This window comes from Acomys minous (assembly GCF_964271855.1).
Source record: "Acomys minous genome assembly, chromosome: 4".
Classification (NCBI taxonomy): domain Eukaryota; kingdom Metazoa; phylum Chordata; class Mammalia; order Rodentia; family Muridae; genus Acomys; species Acomys minous.
The window spans coordinates 42819341-42838914 of record NC_140486.1 but is presented as its reverse complement, the minus strand read 5'-3'; the positions used below and the strand labels follow the sequence as shown (position 1 = coordinate 42838914).

The 19574-nt window shown below is 43.9% G+C and overlaps 1 protein-coding gene across 3 annotated transcripts in view; it reads right to left on the bottom strand.

Moving 5' to 3' along the window:
• The window catches only part of DPYSL3 (dihydropyrimidinase like 3), a 111247-nt gene that overhangs the window by 21678 nt on the left and 69995 nt on the right, over nt 1-19574 (bottom strand). For all 3 annotated transcript variants that reach the window (XM_084778253.1, XM_084778254.1, XM_084778255.1), the window contains exons 2-6: nt 12252-12340; nt 9638-9822; nt 7502-7666; nt 3775-3836; nt 2897-2977 (exon numbers count right to left, since the gene is read on the bottom strand). In XM_084778253.1, the coding sequence (XP_084634379.1) occupies nt 2897-2977; nt 3775-3836; nt 7502-7666; nt 9638-9822; nt 12252-12340 (582 nt within the window). The remainder of the gene's footprint in view (nt 1-2896; nt 2978-3774; nt 3837-7501; nt 7667-9637; nt 9823-12251; nt 12341-19574) is intronic.

Sequence of the window (19574 nt, the reverse complement as noted above, 5' to 3'; positions counted from 1 at the left end):
GATAGAAAATTGCTTTCCCTCCTACAAATGATCAGCTTGGGCCCTGGAGCTCTCACTTGCATCATTCTTTCGTCAAGTTACTTGATATGATTTCTAGGAAACCAGTTGATGCTGATCCCCATGAGACCTAAATTCATTATTATCTAAGGCTGTCTTGGATCAGATTTCTGGCTTTGGAAAAACACTGCCTTAGATAGAGAACCTCACGTAGCTTTGGCACATTTTCAGCAAAGAACCTGCCCTGCTCCTGCACAAGAAGAGCCATTTGGAAAATCTCCTCTCTAATATAGCCTGGCTCCCAAGACTGTCCAGCCATCTACAGAATCTTCTAGTTTCTCTCCTAGTTTGTTTTCATCCCTTGCTCTACCAGTTTTTTTTTTTCCTTCACACAGACTGGGGGTGAGGGTGGGGCTCTAGTGTTTACTTCCCAGCACTCTCCCAGAGGCAGGTGGATCACTGTGAGTTCAAGGCCAGCCTGGTCTACAAAGCGAGTGTCCGGGATAGCCAAGACTACACAGAAAAACCCTGTCTCAAAACATAAAAACAAAAACAAATAAACAAACAAACCAATGTTCTCAGTCATTAGGGAAATGCAAAATCAAAACAACCCTGATATTCCATCTTACACCCTACAAAATGGTGAAAATCAAAAAGTCAAGTAACAGCACATTCTGATGAGGACATTGGCTCAATTATGTTCATAGCAGCTTAAATAGCCAGAAACTGAAAACAACCTAGATGTCCCTCAACTGAAGAATGCAGAAAGAAATTGTGGTACACAATGGAATACTATTCCTCTATTAAAAACAAGGAAATTGTGAAATCTGCAGGCAAATGGACTGAACTAGAAAAGATCCAGATCCATTCAGGCGTGGTGGCACACGTCTTTAATCCCAGTACTTGGGAGGCAGAGGCAGGTGAGGTTGAGGCCAGCCTGGTCTACACAGTGAGTCCAGGACAGCCAGGACTACACAGAGAAACCCTGTCTCAAAAAACAAAAACAAACAAAAAGATCCAGACGGAAAACGCACGCATGGTATATACTCTTTTATTTCTTAATACTTATACAAATATTTACACATATACATACCCTTAATACATGTCTTTAAGTCTGAAGGAGTTAGTTTGCTCCTGGACTAGGACGGCACTCCAGGGCTTCCCCAAAACCTTCAGTGAACGGTATCTTGGGTACCACCAGGAACGCCCTTGGGCGTTTGTAAGCTCTGATTTTTCCTATACTTGGCCCTTCTCTTCTTAAACCAACACTTCACTTCAGATTCTCCCATGTACAGGTGCCTTGCAAGGTCCTTCCGGGTGACCACATCAGGGTACTGAACTTCACTGAAAACTCTCTCCAGGTTCCTCAGCTGCCGGGGCGCGAGACCCCTGCGGATCCGTGGACGAGTGCGCCATGGCTGTGGAACTCGGGCAGCTGAGGTCTCCCACTCCTCCAGTGGCGGCTCTCTCGGACTTGGGTGGCTCCCTTGACTCGCGGTGGTGACCTCACCACCAACGCTGTTCAAGTTCACCCAGTTCATATCATCCCGTTGGTTCAGCGTCTCCTGGTATTTCGGTTTGTCTACAAAGCCTACAGCACATTTACTAAAACCGCTGCTCCCTTCTGTGCCTCCTGCCTCTTGGTCATCTTCGATTTCCACCTCTATCTCATGCACCCCCAGGTTGTAGAGATCGGGGTTAGAGTACTTGCGTGCCATGGCCTGAGCTCTGCAGAAGTAGCCGCGTCTTCACAAATAAGTCACGGTAGTCCAACAGCCAATGTAGGTCTTAGTCTGGAAAGGCCAAGCAAGAACCCACCGGAGCTGTTCAAGTTCGAGAACCCGGATTTCTCTGCAGTCCCAATCTGTCGCTGAGGGTGGAAGGAATCCTGTCCTGCTATGTTCTTCAGTCTTCCGTCTTTGTTGAAACCCCTAAGAACTCGGTCCTACCACCAGTTGAGGAACGCCTCGCAGAGGGATAGGGTAACTTGCCAGCAGGGAGGAGGGCAGGTCGCCCGAAAAGCAATGTTTCCGTTTACCGCGTCTTTTTTATCTGGGCGGCTGGAAAGTGCCGCCCACATTTAGGGAGGGTCTTCTACCTCAAAGGATCAGATTAGGACAATCTCTGGTAGCTGGGTGTGGCGGCTAACACCTTTAATCCCTGCACTCCGGAAGCAGAAGCCAGGAAGATTACTGGGAGTTCCAGGACAATTGAAGCTGCATTGTGAGACCCTGTTTCAGAAAACCAAAGGGTGTATGCTACCCCCTGACCTCGAAGATTAGGCCTTTTTGTTTGGTTGGTTTTGTTTGTTTTGATTTTGGAGACAGGGTTTCTCTGTGTAGCTCTGGCTGTCCTAGAACTTGCTAGGTAGACCAGGCTGGCCTCGAACTGCCTCTGACTCCAGAGTACTGGGATTAGAGGCATGCGACAGCGCTGCCTGACTGAAGATTATTAATTCTTTAAGAACTAAAATACAAGCCGGGCATGGTGGCACATGCCTTTAATCCCAGCACTCGGGAGGCAGAGGCAGGTGGATCGCTGTGAGTCTGAGGCCAACCTGGTCTTCAAAGCAAGTCCAGGACAGCCAAGGCTGTCTCGGAAAAAACAAAAAATAAAAGAAGAACTAAGATACACTGCTTACAGCCAGGAATAAAAAGCTCACTACAACATCTAATTGCCTTGAACTTTGGGTGATCCTCCTTTTTCCTGGAGGCCCAGTGTTGAGGTTATAAGTGTGAGCCCAGAGCTGTGAGTTTGGTTGTTGTTGTTTTGTTTTTATCATGGATTTTGTTTTTAGCAATGTGTTTTGAGTCTTGAACGCTTGGGGCATTCAAGTCCTATAGGAAATGGATGGGCTGTAGACCCAAACTTGCACAGAAGCCTTGCTCCATGAGGTTACCTGAGCAATGATATCTCCATTCTCGGCATGAACTTGAGCGATGGCCCCCAGCTCTCCCAGGCAGGTGAAGATCTCGTAGAGCTGAAACAGAAAGGAACAGCCACACAGCCTCCTTCAGCTTCACAAGAAGGCCAACTACTTAAAACCAGAGCTGAAACAGTGCCTTAAAACAGAGACAAATGTAGTCCGAAGACATTTCAGGAGGCTCTGTCTTTATGAAAGACTTTTCAGGACTTACACACAGACAGGACCAATATCTAACGAGCCTTCTCTTGGGCATCTGTCTCTAATGGAGGAATTATCTCATTAAGCTGAGAGTATGGTGTCAGAATTCTTTTCAACAAGTACTCCAAAAGCCTGTCACAGCTAGTACACACACTCAAGTCCTTACTCTCAACCTCTCAACACAAACTTACTCTCCATCAAGAAAATAAGAGTCCTCATATCTTGCATTTCCCTCGATTGGTTCAGATCTATCAAAAATCATCCACATCCATGCTTTCCTAGGGAAAGGCAAACTGATACAATAATGGCAGCCAAGCTGGTAAAAATAGCAGGAAACCCGTCAGATATTATGAGGCAGAGAGCTCCACAGTTTCACCAGCTTTGTGATCAGTTTGGGAACAATGGGCTTTCCTCTTATTCCTTAAGACACTTGTTGCCAGTAGAAATTCAAGCTTATCTCTGCTTTGCTATAGGCACCCAACCTGTAACCTTGAAAATACAGTGTGGACTTCGAGGACTGCCATAGACTGACAGCCCGACACAATGGCCTCCCACAGTACCCACAGTGGGTCCTGTTCCAAAGGCCAAGGTCAGCAGGAACAATAGGATACCCGTACAGACAATCCAAACCACACAGCCAAATGGGTTGTTACCTCTGTGTTGGACACTTGATATAGATCCTTGTAAGCCATGTAAACCATGAAGGAGTTAACACCTGTGCAAGGCAAGGAAAAGAGAAAAATCAAGAAAACCGCAATATTGGTTATCACCACCACCTTCTCATGTCTATCCCCCACGGGCCCTGAGCACATCACTTAGGTGCCCACCCAATAGAGAGGAGACATTCAGGATTACCTTATCGTATCAGGACCTCCCTTGCCGTGTAAACCCCACAGTTTGAGAGTGGTGTCCTAGCAGAATGGTGTCGACTTCTGCACCCTTAGCTAACCCTGATTCCTAGCATCGCAGCTCAGAAGATCAATACCTTTGGTGTTGTTCAAAGCAAAAGAAGCAGATACCAGAGAACTCATGCTAGCACACGAGCCTTGCACAGACATTAGGGGTTTTAACACCTGAATGTGCCACATACTACTATTAGCTGGGAATGTTAACTTCTGGGCTTCTGTTTCCTCCCCCTGTAAACTGGAGAAATAAGTCCCACTTCATAAGGTTCACCACTAAATGAGGTAACACATTTAAAGGCTTTTAGTCCCTGTGAGGCAAGCATTTGGTCTCCACAGGGATGGGTTTATTTCAATGTTTAGCGAATGGCGGATCTATCCTAGGCTGCAGGCTGAGGTGCCTAAGAGGAGAAAGATGACAATACAACTAACCTAAAAACTACTTCTGGGCCAGGCCTGGTGAGGGGACAAGCATCTGATTCTGCTACTGAGGAGGCTGAGGCAGGAGGATTGCTATGAATTTTTCTTTCTATCCCCTGCCATACCCCCATGAGTTTGGGGGTGGGCTGGGCTACATAAAAATTATCAGGCCAGCCAGTAAATCTCTGTGTCCCCATAAAATAAAACCCACATACCTGCAAAATCCTATATTCCCCATAAAAGTCTGTTTCTAAGCTGTACCGGTAGGTATCTACACAATGAGATATTTTTTATTGCTGAAACTGTACACACATGCACAGCATGTATACACATGTGTTCACGCATACACAAAGCACATGCACATAGTTTGTAAATGTACTATTTCCCCTCCATTCTCTACAAGTTGTTTAAAGAATAAACTGGGCAGCAAAGGCACACGCCTTTAATCCCAGCACACAAGAGGCAGAGACAGGCAGACCTCTGTGAGTTCAAGGCCAACTTGTTCCACAGAGCAAGTTCCAGGACAGCCAAGGCTACACAGAGGAACACTGTCTCTACAAAAATAAAAAATAAAATAATAATAAAGTATGAAGTCAAATCTACTTTTTAACCCAGGAATACTCCTGGTTTTTATAATAAAAGGATGCTGACTATATACTTGGTGGGATGGTCTGAATCCCATAGGTTTGAATGCTTGGTCATTAGGGAGTGGCAAAACGTGATAGGGACTAAGGAGTAGCCTTGTTGGAGTAGGTTTGACCTTGTTGGGGGAACTGTATCACTGGGGGAGGGCTCTGGGCTTTCAAATGCTCAAGCCAGACCCAATATTTCCCTCTCTTCCTGCTTTCTACTGATTCAGATGGATGACTGCCACCTGCCTCTCCAGCAGCATGGCTCTGGTGCCATGCTTCCTGGCCTAATGATAATGGATTAAACCTCTGAAACTGTAAGCCAGCCTCAAAATGTCTTGTTTTGTTTTTTCTATAAGAGTTGCTGTGGTCATGGGATCCTCACAGCAAAAGAACATTGCCTAAGCTACCATGTTTGAAGAGTGACTCTTTCACACAACCCTATCTAAAATTTCAAATGTAGAAGCAAAAATAGATATAAAACCTGACCTCAATGAACTGACACATCAAATGAGGACCAAATAGCAATTTATGCCTTGAATCTGTGCCTTGAACTTAAATACTTAAATCATCAGCATTATAAATCCATTTTATTTTCACCCAAAATAAATAGGTAAGTGGGATGGCGGAACAGAAAATCATTTTGAGGAAAGGAAAATAATTTTGGTTTAACCATTAGGGTCAGTTTGGCCCACGGTATCCCCAGCCAAAAGTGGATTATAGTTCATGAATGTCCGTACTCAGCATGGGTCAGGGCAGTTTTCCACAACATTGCCTTTTCCAAAAGCTCCCAAGTCATCGTTGCAATGACCCAGGGCCCCTTATGCTCCTTAAAGCCACTGACTTTCCTACTGCAGTTAAGATGCTCTGTGAGACAGGTAACAGAGAACCAGAGAACGAGGGAAGGACTAACGGCATGTATATTGTTACCAAGGATTGGGCAGGATTTGTGGGGTACAGCAAGGGACAGAAAGGAAAACGCATCCTCTGAGGGAGCATCCTCTCTCCTCCAACCCAGACACATGATGTTCCACTGCAGTCCTTGCACAGGGACCAGACGGGTCTTGTGCTCTGAGGCACCCATTCTGCTGCCTTTCATTGCACTGCTTTCCTTTGTACTGAGCCTTCAGGAGAAGCTGTTGCTCACCCATCTCTGATATCCTACATCACCTTACAAAGCTGAGCACACATATATACATGAGCAAATATAGACACATCTGCATATGTATGTGTTCCTGTGGGTGTTGAATGTCTGATAATCAGAACAAAGGAAGAAACAGAGACCAAAAGAATCTAAGAAGATAAAGGACCCCACAACACACACACACACACACACACACACACACACACACACGGCATTTTTTCACTCCTAACCGGAGAATCAATCCATCCTTGTTCTTGGCATGTCTTAGCCTTTCATGAGGATGTTATTATATAATAATAACTGGTTGGTCTTGGAAAACTGATCAGGGTTAGAAATCTTTGCTCTCAGATTTGCTGGCAACGTGACCTCAGGGAGGATCAGTCACCTTGCCTCAGTTTCTTCCTCTGTAAAACTGGCAGCAATGCATTGCGCTCATTAAGTTTTATGACAACTTGATTCAAGCTAGACTATTTTGGAAGAGGGAACCTCATCTGAGAAAAATGCCTCTACCTGTGGGCAAGCCTGTATTGAATTCTCTTGATCAATGGTTGATGTGGAAGGTTGCAGCTTACAATGGACAGTGCCGTTCCTGGGCTGATGGTCATAGGTGCTATAAGAAGGAAGACTGAGGGGCCAGAGAGATAGCTCAGAGGTTAAGAGCACTGGTTGCTCTTCCAAAGGCCCTGAGTTCAATTCCCAGAAACCACATGGTGGCTCACAACCTTCTGTAATAAGATGTGGTGCCCTCTTCTGGTATGCAGGTGTACATGCAGGTAGAACACTGTATACATAATAAATAAATTAAAAATAAAAAAAAAAAAAGAAGAAGGCAGACTGAGCAAGTTATGAGGCGCAAGCCAGCAAGCAATGCCTCTTCAAGCCCTATATTTTCAATTCTTGCCTCCAGGTTCCTTCCCTGTCCTGACTTTCTTTAATATAAGATGAAATAAACTTTTTCCTCCTCTTCCTACTTTTCACCTTAGAAACCCAAGGCATTTATGGAAGTGAAAAACATCAATACATCTATTGCATACTAAATATGATCTTGGGCAATTATTCTGACCCTCTGCTTTTCCATCTGCAAAGTGACTAACAATGTTTTTCCAGTGAGGATCCTGTAAAAAGTAAAGTTGTACAAACATTAAGTGCCTGGAACAAAGTAGAAACCCCCACACTCAACACACATGCTTAAGGCATGAGACTCTAAGCCAGGGGAGTGCCTCACATGAGCGGGACAAAGCAGCAGAGAGACAGACAGGAGGCTGGAGAGCAAGCGTTGCCTCACCTTTGTCTTTGCTGAGGTTCTGCACTTCCTGCTTGACGCTGTCATTCCAGTGGGTGATGTCCACATGCAAAGCGTAGTCACAGCAGCTCTTCCCATCAGCCCACTCACGCCACTTTTCATAGGCCTCGGTCAGGCTAGACTCAGGTTCAGGTACGACATGGTCAACTGAAGGACAGAGAGCGAAATGGGTGACTCAGACACAGCGTGGTTCTCTCCTCCCTCCTTCCTGCTCCTTCCTGCTTAGCCGTGGCTGTACAGCCTCTGTGCCTTGGTGCCTTCAAATGTATGATTAACTGATAAGATGCCTCCGAAGTGCCTCACTGATCCCTGCCACGTGCTAGGTGTTCAGTAAGTGTTAGCTCATTGTGACTACTGGGGCTGAGTCACTACTAATGACCAAAGTTGGTTTTTTTTCTTTTCTGGATAGAAGTTCTAGATACATGACAAACATGAGTGACCAGAGCCCATGAACTTGATACTAAGACTTGGTTTCTCTGAGTTCAAATCCACTCTCTCTTTTCCCTGAAACCTTGGATGATATCTAGTTGTAAATAACTGTGGTTGCTATAGTAAGGGCTAGGCAAAAACTCCACTCTCATCAATGGCCCATGGGGAGCTAGAGTAAAGTGGGAAATTGGTTCAACTTCCCTGAGAATGACATTGAAATATGTATCCAAAAAGTCTGGACATTTTCTGACATGACTCAGTAATTATTCTCATGCCTAAGAATCATACCTAGAAAAATAAGATGTAGCTATCAGCAACATTTAGTTTCTAGGGTGTATGGTTAATGTAGTATGCAGTAAAAAAAACTGGAAGCAACTGACGTTGAAAAACCTGAGTTCAGTTAAAAACATAGAGACACATTCACTGGAGGATGAAAAATATCTGTATTAAAAGACGTGGTAGAATATAAACAAATGAATGGAAAGACATTCATGATCCATGATTTAGTTTTAAAAAAAAAATAGCAGCTTGAAATATGGCACAAATACTATGATCCTTTTGTTAAACTGAAAACTACATAGTAGCCAATCTGAAGTGAAGTAGTGTTACATGGATCACTCGCTTTCTGTGCGCCTAGCATTTCTAAGTTACTTATAAAGGGCAAGACCGCATCTGTGGCTCCCTGTAAGCTTTATTCTCCACCTAGACCTCTCATTTTCCCTCTGTTCCTTCACTAATGTTGAAGACCAAGTATAAGGAACATTACAGGCATGCAGAACAGACCCAGTTCCTGGCCCAGACGGCAGCTAGCCAAGCCAAAGCTGCGGTCATGCATTTCCTCTCTCAAAGGAGCCCAAGTGCACTGATTGGAAAGTAAACACATCCAGCTACATTCTAATGCCTTCAAGGACACTAGGGCTTTCCTGGGCAGACAGCTGCTGAGAAGTCAGCTGGCTTCCTCCCATCAGCTGGGGAAAGAAAGCTCAGGCCTCTCTGGACTGCACCTTTTATGGCCTGGCTGCAATTTTTCTGGGCTTCCACATCCTAGTTAAAGTTGAACTTTGCTAGTGGTTCAGTCAAAAGGAAGGTCAAGACCCACTGTAATTCTGGCTCAGGCTGCTCCATGACTGTGGGTAGAGGAACAGGATGCTAAGTAAACAATGCTCAGTCTCCTCTGAGTTTGAGGCTAGCTCTGGGCGTGTACCCAATTCACTGAGAGTCCTTGGGACAGGAAGGACTGCCTGAAATGCTATCAGTTCAGTATTCCAATGGCATGCAATTTCCCAAGTTTCTCCAGAATTAGTAGTTACCAGAAACACGACAAAACAAAAATAAATAAAGGAAACCAACTCACAGCTTTCCTAATCTTAAAAGATACAACGTGGTCAAACTGCAGCAAAGACCCACCAGCACTAAATCCACCAAGACCCACTAATCTCCCAAGAGCTGTCAGTCTCAATGGTCATTCGTGTGGACTTATCTTTCTCTTGGTTGCTTTCAGGGTAACGAAGCCCAAGGGTCTCCTTTGTGTAATTACAGGATGCTGAGTTTTCCTCTGTTTCTCCCACTTCCATGAACCAAATTGAGAGAAATGTGTCTGGTGTCTGTCTTATCAGAGGGCAGGTGTGTGGCACCATTGGCAAGCACACAGGGCTGGGCAGCAGGAGTACATCTAATCTGAGAACTTACTGATCATGGTGGTGCCGCCCGCTAAGGCAGCCTTCGTCCCTTGGAAGAAATCATCCACTGTGGTCATCCCCTTGTAAGGCATCTGGAAGTGAGTGTGGACGTCAATGCCTCCAGGGATCACCATCTTCCCATTGGCTTCGATGGTCTTCACACCTCCAGGGACAATCAGATTGTCTCCAATTTGCCTGGTGAGACAGTGGAACAACTGGCAATCACAAAGAGCAACTCTCAAGACAAGAACAGGATGTAGGTGTTTTAGACACTGGGGTCTTCCAAGTCACAAGTCCTGTAGTCTTTACACAAAGGTAGATAGCTGTGTATACCAATTATTTTTATTGACAAGAAATTGTCCGCCCACGACTATGTGTTATCGTTTGGTATTGAAACCCACGGCTTGCCAATGTCTAGAGTACAGCGTGTGAGTAATATCTTTACATAAAGATTTTTGTTACCTCTTTCAGTTTGTGTTCTTTCACTCTAGTCCTGTGGGATAATGCTGGGGAATGTTATGTACAACAGAAAAAGATACAGTATGGACTCAGTCTACAGCAGGTATGGGAACTTAGTCATCTTCTAAGAAGGTTCTCTGTGGCCTAAGCAAAGGCTTCTGATTGAGTCTTTTCCCACCTCAGGCTCCTTTGTACTCTCCCACACCTTCCCTGACCAGCCAAAGGTACCTCATTGCGTAGTCCCAAGGGAAAGAGTCAAGCATGCAGATATCTCCCACACCCACTGCCTTTGTACTGTCAGTATCACTCTCCCTACCCAGGAAGCCTCAGAGCATCCCAGGAAGGTGTTGGGGAAGAGCCAGAGGGAGTAGTACCTCAGTGAGCTCCAAAGGTGCACCTCACAAGAATGTGATAACTACCCCTCACAATGCTGTTTGAAGATCACTGCTTGAAGGTTTTTTGTTGTTGTTTTTGTTTGTGTGTTTGTTTGTTTTAAGCTCTGAGTTAGGCATCTAGTATACCTTGGATCTTGGATTCACAGTTTATATTAACACTAAATATTTCCTCTCTTGGGCACATGGGTTGCCCCACTCTTTGTGGTGTGAATAGTTTCCTTTCTGTACATAGCCAAAAAGATTCTCTTGGGGTAGTAAAATGTCCACCACTGACCAGCCAACTCTAGGTTCACAGCTAATGTGTTCCTGACGTGTCTAAGAGTTCAGCTTCACCGCATCACCATGGGACCATTCCAGGGCCACCACAATTCAAAACACACTGTGAAAAAAATGCAGCTTCTGATTGTAATTCTACTTTAGTCCAGTTACTGCCTAGCCCAGTTCCTGTTTTTCTTAGTTTTTCCACCGGAGAAATTGAGAACCAAGAAGATGATGAATTGATGGGTCCATATGGTGGGTGTGTGTTTGTATAAGTTTATATACATTTTCCACTCATTTTTACAACTAGTGCAATACTTTATTTGAAGCAGAAATAACTCATCCACTTTTCCCCAACACCCTAATTAAGACCATAATAACCTGTAACGTCTTAGCCTCCACCTACTCCTTTAACTTCTGCTTGAAGCTATGCTTAACCTGTGCAGGTGTGCTCCAATGGAGGCTACCCAGATTCACAGTCTTGGCTCTGCCTGTTACTAGTCATGGCCAAGTTAATTTTTACTCTCACCATGTTCCAATTCTTTTGGTTGTAAAATGTAATATTTCCTCAGTGGAGTCATTAGATTAAACGTTAATCCCTGCTAAGCCCACAAAACACTATTAAGCACATTAGGGATCAATAAACATGAGCTGTTGTAATTAACAACTGCTCCCCCTGAATTCCATCTAGCCAGTACTTGATATTGCTAATACCTGATAATGCTGGATCCTATAGTCTTCCCTGAAAGACTGCAAGGTCCCCCAAGGACCAACGAATGCTGACTTGAGCATGCAGAACACACATAGCAGTGTCCACCACCTTACACAAGTGCGTTGCTGTTAGCCAAATGCCCCTGCCAATAGGACAAACTAGATGTACTAGGCACACACAACATCTTATGAATATGGTGGTGTACCTTGCTGTTCATGACATAATACCATGTTAATCAAATCTTGTTTAAAAACTATTAAATCACTGTTTAAAAAGCTGATACATAAATGTTAACTGCCTATGCTTCTTTAGTAGCAAATTATTCTACAGAGAAATTGTAGATTCCTGATGAATGTGTTTGGAAAATATGCCTGAAATATACGCTCTATTTGTACCCAGCTCTCCTAAACCTTACCATTTGTCATGTTCACCTTTTCTAGTCTAGTCTAGTCTAATCTAATCTAACCTAATCTAATCTCTAAAGCCTTACCTGTAAAAAAACAGAACAAAACAAATCACAAACAAAACCCAATATAGTCTGTGAGTACCAAGATTTCACCTGAGAGCCTGTTACATCCACTTTGCCAATTTTGGGATTCTGTCACTCATGCACACTTCTCAATATCCTTAAAGACAGGAGTCACATCATTCATTCGTCTATGACCCATGGCATTCTCTTTAGTACAATCTGTACAAAAGGGCCCTCAGAATTATTCTTTTGGCCAAATTTGGAGCTTTCATTTTATGAAACTGAAGCTTCTTCCTAGGCAGAGAGGAAGTAGAAGGTTTCGTGGACATACTTTATCAAGCCATCCTCCATGTAAATGTCAGCATAAAAGGACTGGTCATCATTGACGATTCTCCCTCCCTTGATTAGAAGACGGTCACTCTGGAAGAGAAGGAAGACATGAATGAGTCCCTGTCCCAGTACCTAGGGGAAAAGGGTCTTGCCATGGTGTCGCCAACTCACTCTTCCAGACATCGAGTAAGAACAGACTTGGTAAATGACCCTCTGTGTGCTCAGTGAATTACACATTCGAATGTGCTGTATTTGTTGGGGATGCAGTTCTAATTCGAATTATTCCAGGGTTTCATTTTCTGCACCTGCAAGCTGTCATTGTCACAGGTTTATAAGAGTGTTTATACGACCTATATTTCTGTAATGAAACATTCAGTTCCTGTTACATCACAATTTTGTTAGATGACAAAGGTTTTTTTGTTTTGTTTTGTTTTGTTTTTGTTTTGGCTGTCCTGGTACTCTCTTCATAGACCAGGCTGTCCTTGAACTCACAGAGATTCCTCTGCCTCTGCCTCCTGAGTGCTGGGATTAAAGGTATGCACCACCATGCCCGGCATGATGACAAAGTTTTAAAGTATAAGAGAACCATTGCTGGGAAAAGACAAAGTTTTTATTGTACTTATTTAACTTGGGAGGAGAAAAAAGTATGTAAAATTTAGATTTGCTTAGTTATAGTCAGTATTTCTCATATTCTCTTAATGCATTTCATGTTTTTTCTTTTTTAATATCCATGATACATAGTACTGCATTTCATAAGGAGAATTTTAAAACAACTATATGATGCACTTTGACTATGAATGGATGCACTTGCTTATTGTTTTTATCATGAGAAAAGGTCTTTTAAAAAACCCGCAACTTACATGAAATTTAAGAATGATCCAATGTGGAACAATGAAGATATGCTCTATGGTTGGTCATAGTACACACACACACACACACACACACACACACACACACACACACACACACACGCACGCATTCTGTGCATCAGGGGAACATCAAATCAGAGTCAGTGCTGTAGACCATAAAGTGCACTGAATGAATGAATGGAGTACAAAGTTGTGAGCTGTGCCTTTGTTCAGCCACGAACTAGAAAACTGTTTCCAGAAGACTGGTGAGAAGAGCTGTGGCTACGATCAAGACTATTATTTCATTGGATTTGATGAAGAATTCAATTGACAGACTTTAACTTTATCCATCCAGCCATCCAGCCACTAGGCCCCCACTGATGTGGCAAATAATTACTTACTATTGCATAGGCGGGAAATGCAGAGTCGTATAAAAGACTCAAGAGGTTACTGCCCCTCGTGGAATATAAAGAAGGAGTTTGGTAATAAAGAGCTGAGATAAAGCGATGTAGAATTGGATTCGGTGTCACAGGAAACAGGGAAGTGTGGTTAGTTTAGGTAGAAACGATGAAGGGTCTAGTAAGGAGAAAAAAACGTACAGGGGTTGGCAGTGTAGAATTAGTGCAGAAGGGACATGTATCGAGAATGAATATTTGTTTTTTTTGAAAAGCTGAGGAAAATCAGTCTGCAGAAACTTCCTGCTCGGGACGTGAGTGGCATGAGATGAGGTTAGGGAGGCGGGTGACTGCTCACATGGGGACTGTTAAGGGTTTATGTCTGAGGCCAGGCCTGGTGGTGCAGGCCTTTAAATTGAGCACTCGGGAGGCAGAGGCGGGCAGATTGCCGTGAGTTCAAGGCCAGCCTGGTCTACCAATTGAGTCCAGGACAGCCAGTACTATTACACAGAGAAACCGTGTCTTGAAAATAAAACCAAAAACAAACAAACAAACAAACAAACAAGAGTTTACGTCTGAATGAGAATACACTGAGACACGTGGGAGGATTACACTTGGAGAAATGAAAACGATGTGGAAAGTGCTGTTGTACAACTCAATGTTTAAAGATGATGTTCTTCTTCACTACACAGGGCTTAGGCTACAGATCCAGGTCAGAAAGACCAGTCAGGGCCATTTAACTCTACAGATACTTGCATGTTCTTTCCCTGTCCCCTGCTGGAGAACACAGCTAAAGAGGAGATAGGTTCAGAGAAAAAAAGTCCCATTGACAGTTGACTTCCAGATTTAGTAATGAAAGCTGTGATCCAGGCTACAAAATGAGAGGTTGCACTTGGCCCCCATGTGAGATACAGAAAATTACCTCTTAACTCCTGCTACCAGGTGTTGCATGAGAATAAGACGTTTCATCATGTCTTATCACCAGGGGAGCAGATGCTCCAAACATACAGATTAATGAAGCATTTAGAAAAGCTGTACATGCGCAACAAAGAAGCAACATGGCGGTCAAATCCAAAGCCCCACCACACACGACCTATAATCCCCTCCTGTTCTGAGTTCCAGTAGGAGCTGCCTGAAGAAGTTATTGTGGTAACTAGATAAGTTCATTTCCGTAGCTCCATGCTTTTCTTTATCTTCCCAGCAAAGTGCTATGGTCAACCAGTTTGTGGAAAGGAGCCATGTTCTACCTGAACTAAATGATGAAACAGGAACCACCTAAAGATTCTAAGAACTGAGCCACTTTCGTTGACAAGCACTAACAATCAGCAAAGAGGCAACTGCTTTCTGGGTAGCCTTGATGTTCCATACAAGGACAACAGGAGTGAGTGCAAGCGGAATCAACACTACTGAGAGCACATCATTGGATGCTCTTCAAATGGTAATTAGATAGCCCCTTTCTGGCTTAATGATGAGGAATCTAAACAAAGTCCAAAGACAAATGATAAACCTGGTGTAGGTCTTTGGCATGGGGGCCTAGGAGAGAGGGAATGAGGTGAGAGGCAGCAGGGCCCCTGATCCATGGGTTTTAAATGTTGTTATTATTTGTTTCCATTAGGCAGAACTGAAATATGAAAGTTTGAACTAACAGATCACAGAAAATATACCTTCCCTGAGGACTCTCCAGCTTGCTCTCCACTTCCCTCACAACAGCCCACTTGACTCATTTTAATCCCATGTTGAATGGCTCTATTACCAAGAGAAGCCTAAGGAAGCTATTAGAATCTAAAATTTTAAGGGGCAACTATTGAGACTAATACTAAGGGACACGAGGGCTGTAAACAAACAAACAAAAACAGAACTACTGGTCACCTCCAAACCAGGCAAAACTACTTATCTTTGCACACACAAAACAATGTTTGTTATGCATTCATGGACTAGCTTCAGAGTTACAAATGTGACCGAATCAAAACCCAACAGTATGAGCAAACCCAGTATCTATGATTGTTATTGTCAACAAAGAGTGTATGAGTTATGGCTTATGGGTTCTTATTTTCTATTCCTGGCATTGAGTCATCTAAGCATCTGTAGACTGGCTCAGAATGCCCACTCTTCATCATATAATAAAAAAACATAAAGACTTGGGATATTTCCAGAGCTTTCTGGGATAATCTGGAACGTACCCACGGTGGACTGGAAAATATCCACTATAGACTCAGGTATTTGAACACTTGTTTCCCATTTAGTGGTGCTGTTTGGGGATGCAGTAAAGCCTTGTTGGAGGGAGTATGTCACTCGGGGTGGGCTTTCAGAATTTATAGCCTTGTCACACTTCCGCTTTACTCTCTCTGCTTTGCGTTTGCTGTTGCAGATGTGATTCATTTCTCAGCATCTTGTTCTGCTTCTGCTGCTGCCATGCCTCCCTCACTGCATGGACTCGCCCTCTGGAACTATAAGCCAAAATAAGCTTTCTCCCATAAGTTGCTTTTGCCCGTGGTGTTTTATTACAGCAACAGAGAAGTGACTCCTTTAGTATCTTTATTCTAAATGGACTCTGACATCAGCAGCTGAGCACGTTTCCTTGGACTCATGTTTCCTTCATGGCTAAGCACCTCAACGTCTTGCTGGCCAACACTAGTTCAGCCTACTTGCTGGTCAGCTTGGATCCAGTTATGTTCTTACTACTCCTATGAGAATTCTGTGGAACGCTTCTGCAGGCGTGTGGCCTTGTGTTAGGATTTACCATCTCAGAGCCTCAGGTGCTTTGTTTGTCTGAGAAGCACGGAGTAGATCAACAATACCTATTTTACCTCCTAGGGCTGGCGTCAGGAATGAAAATGACGGAGGAGAGGGCAACCCAGCACACACAGTTAATAAATCCAGTACCATTCCTGTTTCTTCTTTTACTTATCATAATTGTGCTAATTCCTCTAAAAGTCTTTTGGAGTCCCATATGCTCAAGACAGATTCTAGCTCCTGTTTTCTAAATAGGGAGCCTCACCCAGGCGCTACTGACTCCAAGCAACAGGGTAAGGCACTTTATCGGTCAAATTCAAGGGCTCCTCTTTTGGCACAACGCTGATCCTTCACCCCAGGCTACTGTACCCAAAACAGTCACATGTTATGATGAGGGGACTTTTTGTAGCAGGCCTCTCTTCTCTGATACTGAATCTAAGTGTTGTTTTGTTTACATTGCTGACCAGGTCTCTGCGGTAGGTAAGTTGAGGAATCCATTAACTTTTCGCCTCTGTAATAAATCAGTGCATTAGACCTGCCCCTTATGGCCCGAGAATGTTAGTGCAGTTCATCAAGGGAATTGACCTCTGATCCTGGGTAGCATGGACTCTTAAAGTATGGTAAAACTCTGACCTTTTTCTTCCACTAGGGTATAGTGATGATTAAAGAAACAAAAAATAATTTTTGTGAGAGAAATTAAAAATGATAGAAGACAGAATGAGGGAGGGACAGGAAGAAGAAAAAGAATATAAAACAACACAGTTAAAATTGCTAAGGACAGGAATGAATGGCTTGGTGGTTGATTCAAACTAGGAAGAAATAAAGAGAAAAGAAAAAAAAAATCTGGAACTCAAGCCTGATGGACCTGTTGTTTGACAGTCTAGCTTTCTCCTCTAGTCTTTAATATAAAAACTAGCACGCAGCACCTCTGTCTGAGGCAACACAGACACATCCAGGGGAAGCCAGAGCCTTCCCCATTGACTTCTTTCCAGCCCTTGGGCCAGCCAGAGAACAGTACTTAACCCTGTGTGTTCTAGCAGGCACCCCAGGTGCTCAGCATAAAAGCTGCAGTCCCAAGAAGAGAAAAAGAAAACACAAGAAGAACAATGCGTTTTCCAAAATCAAGTCTCTGGTGACCTGGACTCAAATCATAAGGAGCAGACTCTGACCCTTCCTGGAGATCTGGGATCCCTTTTATGATGTAGATGAAGGCACAGGTGGTTATTTTAACTGGATTCCCACTTGGGCAATTAAATCTCACTTCCTAGAAACACTCTCACCCTTAACAATAGGTCAGGATGGTGAACTAGAGGGATGAAAAATCTTGTTAAATCTGGATCTCTAAAATAATCCTGTTGATTTATGGGGGGGGGGGGGCGGGAGGGAAATGGGGTGGAGATGGATTCAGAAAAAGGTGCCTGTGAGGCTCTCAGCATTCGGAGTTCTCAGCCTGCCTCTGAATAAATGCAGTTCCTTGGGAAAGGTTTACACCAACCTGGTTTTGGAAAATGATGTTACCTCTATGGATTTCAAGCTCTTAGTAAAATAAAGAAAATAATGCCATTTTCTTGTGGTTCTGGTAAGGATTTGAAGAGATACTCTGTGAAGCACTAAATGACTTGAACACTAAATTCCCAGTGCACGTTACGATTTGTATTATTGTTCGCACTGCAAAGCGCCCGCCAGTCATAAATAAGAGTTGAGCAAATAGCCAGGTGTGGTGGCACAACCCTATAATCTCAGCACTCTGAGAGGAAAAGGCAGGTGGTATACATCTTTAATCCCAATACTCAGGAGGCAGAGGCAGGCAGTCGCCATGAGTTTGAGGCCAGCCTGGTCTACAAAGAGAGTTCCAGGACAGGCAGGGTTACACAAAGAAACTGTCTCCAAACAAACAAACAAACAAACAAACAAGAAGAGTTGAACAAACACTTTGTTAATCAGAATATAACAGACCTTTCCATATAGGAGATTTCAGTCATTAGACCCCAGCCTGCTCTTAGCAGCTTTAGGCTGTGTTTAACCAAGGCTTCTCTTACACTCACCCCCTCAGGGCAGGTTCCCTGGCCTTTCCATTCTTCCTCTGCAAATGAGCTCTCCTGAAAGACAGCGACTACTCACTTCCAGCAGAACCTGGGAGTGGAATATGAGGTCTTTGGGTTTTGGGGTTGTTTTGTTTTGTTTTTAAGATGGGTGTGGAGGTGGGGTGGGGTGGGGTAGGGGGTGTTTCTGTATAGCCCTGGCTGTGCTGGACTCCCTTTGTAAACCAGCTGGCCTTGAACTGGAGATCTGCCTGCCTCTGCCTCCTGAGTGCTGGGATTAAAAGGTGTGCACCACCATGCCTGGCCAGGTGGTGAGGTCTTGAGTCTGGCCCACACTCATGCTCTTCACTCAGCACATGGATCTGTTTCCAGGGCCCAGGGTGACACTCATGACTTTGAGACAGAGAGAGAAAAAGCGCCACATGAAGATGGACTCTCAGGAGCAATGTAGGTTCACAGCTCTGAGTCCTCCCTGACATAGGGCACAACTTGATAAAGTAACCTGTTCCAAACTCCTGAAGGGGCACACTAATAAACTTCTCAAAACCACTTTCTTCCACTTGTTATCTGAAGGACCACTCAGAGGACCACAGAAGCTTGCTGGATGCAAGTGAACTTGAGAGACTCTTTTCAAAATGCAGCAGACTATGCGGAGTACACAATATAGGGAATGCACTGTTTTCATTTTATCATCTTGGGTTTGGCCCTGGTTGGATGAAAATGCGAAGGAAAAACAGTGAAGAGAGCAGTAGCTAGCAGCAGTATGACACAGGGCACTGTGACTGCTCAGTCCTGGGGACTAGACCATCAAAGCCAACCATATGCATTCTTCTCTGGCCAGAACTTCATGCCAACCACTTAAAAGATGTAACTATCAAAAGGCTTGATGAGTGACGGGGTCTGTCCCAGGTCACAGTGGACAGGGGAATGAACTATAGATGGCTCTTTAATCCTAGCTCCCTGATAACAGTCAACCTTCAATGGGAGTCTAGACTTGGATAAGTGGATGGTCAGGCATGGCAAAGAAACACAGAGGGGATGATATTAGCACAGGACAGGAGGGGCCAGGGGGAAATCCCCATTTTTGTAGGTCAGCTGGATCTAAAACGGTCGGTCAGTCTAGTCACGTGCATACTCTGCTTCACGACATCTGATGGACTCTCATTCAAACTATGCTTTTAATCTACTTACTATTACCCTTAAATAATGCTTTTAAAAAGTAAACTTACTACCATAAATTCAAAGCCCCCAATAGTAAACTCAGGGATACACTCAATTAAGACACTACAATTACATCTGTAATCAG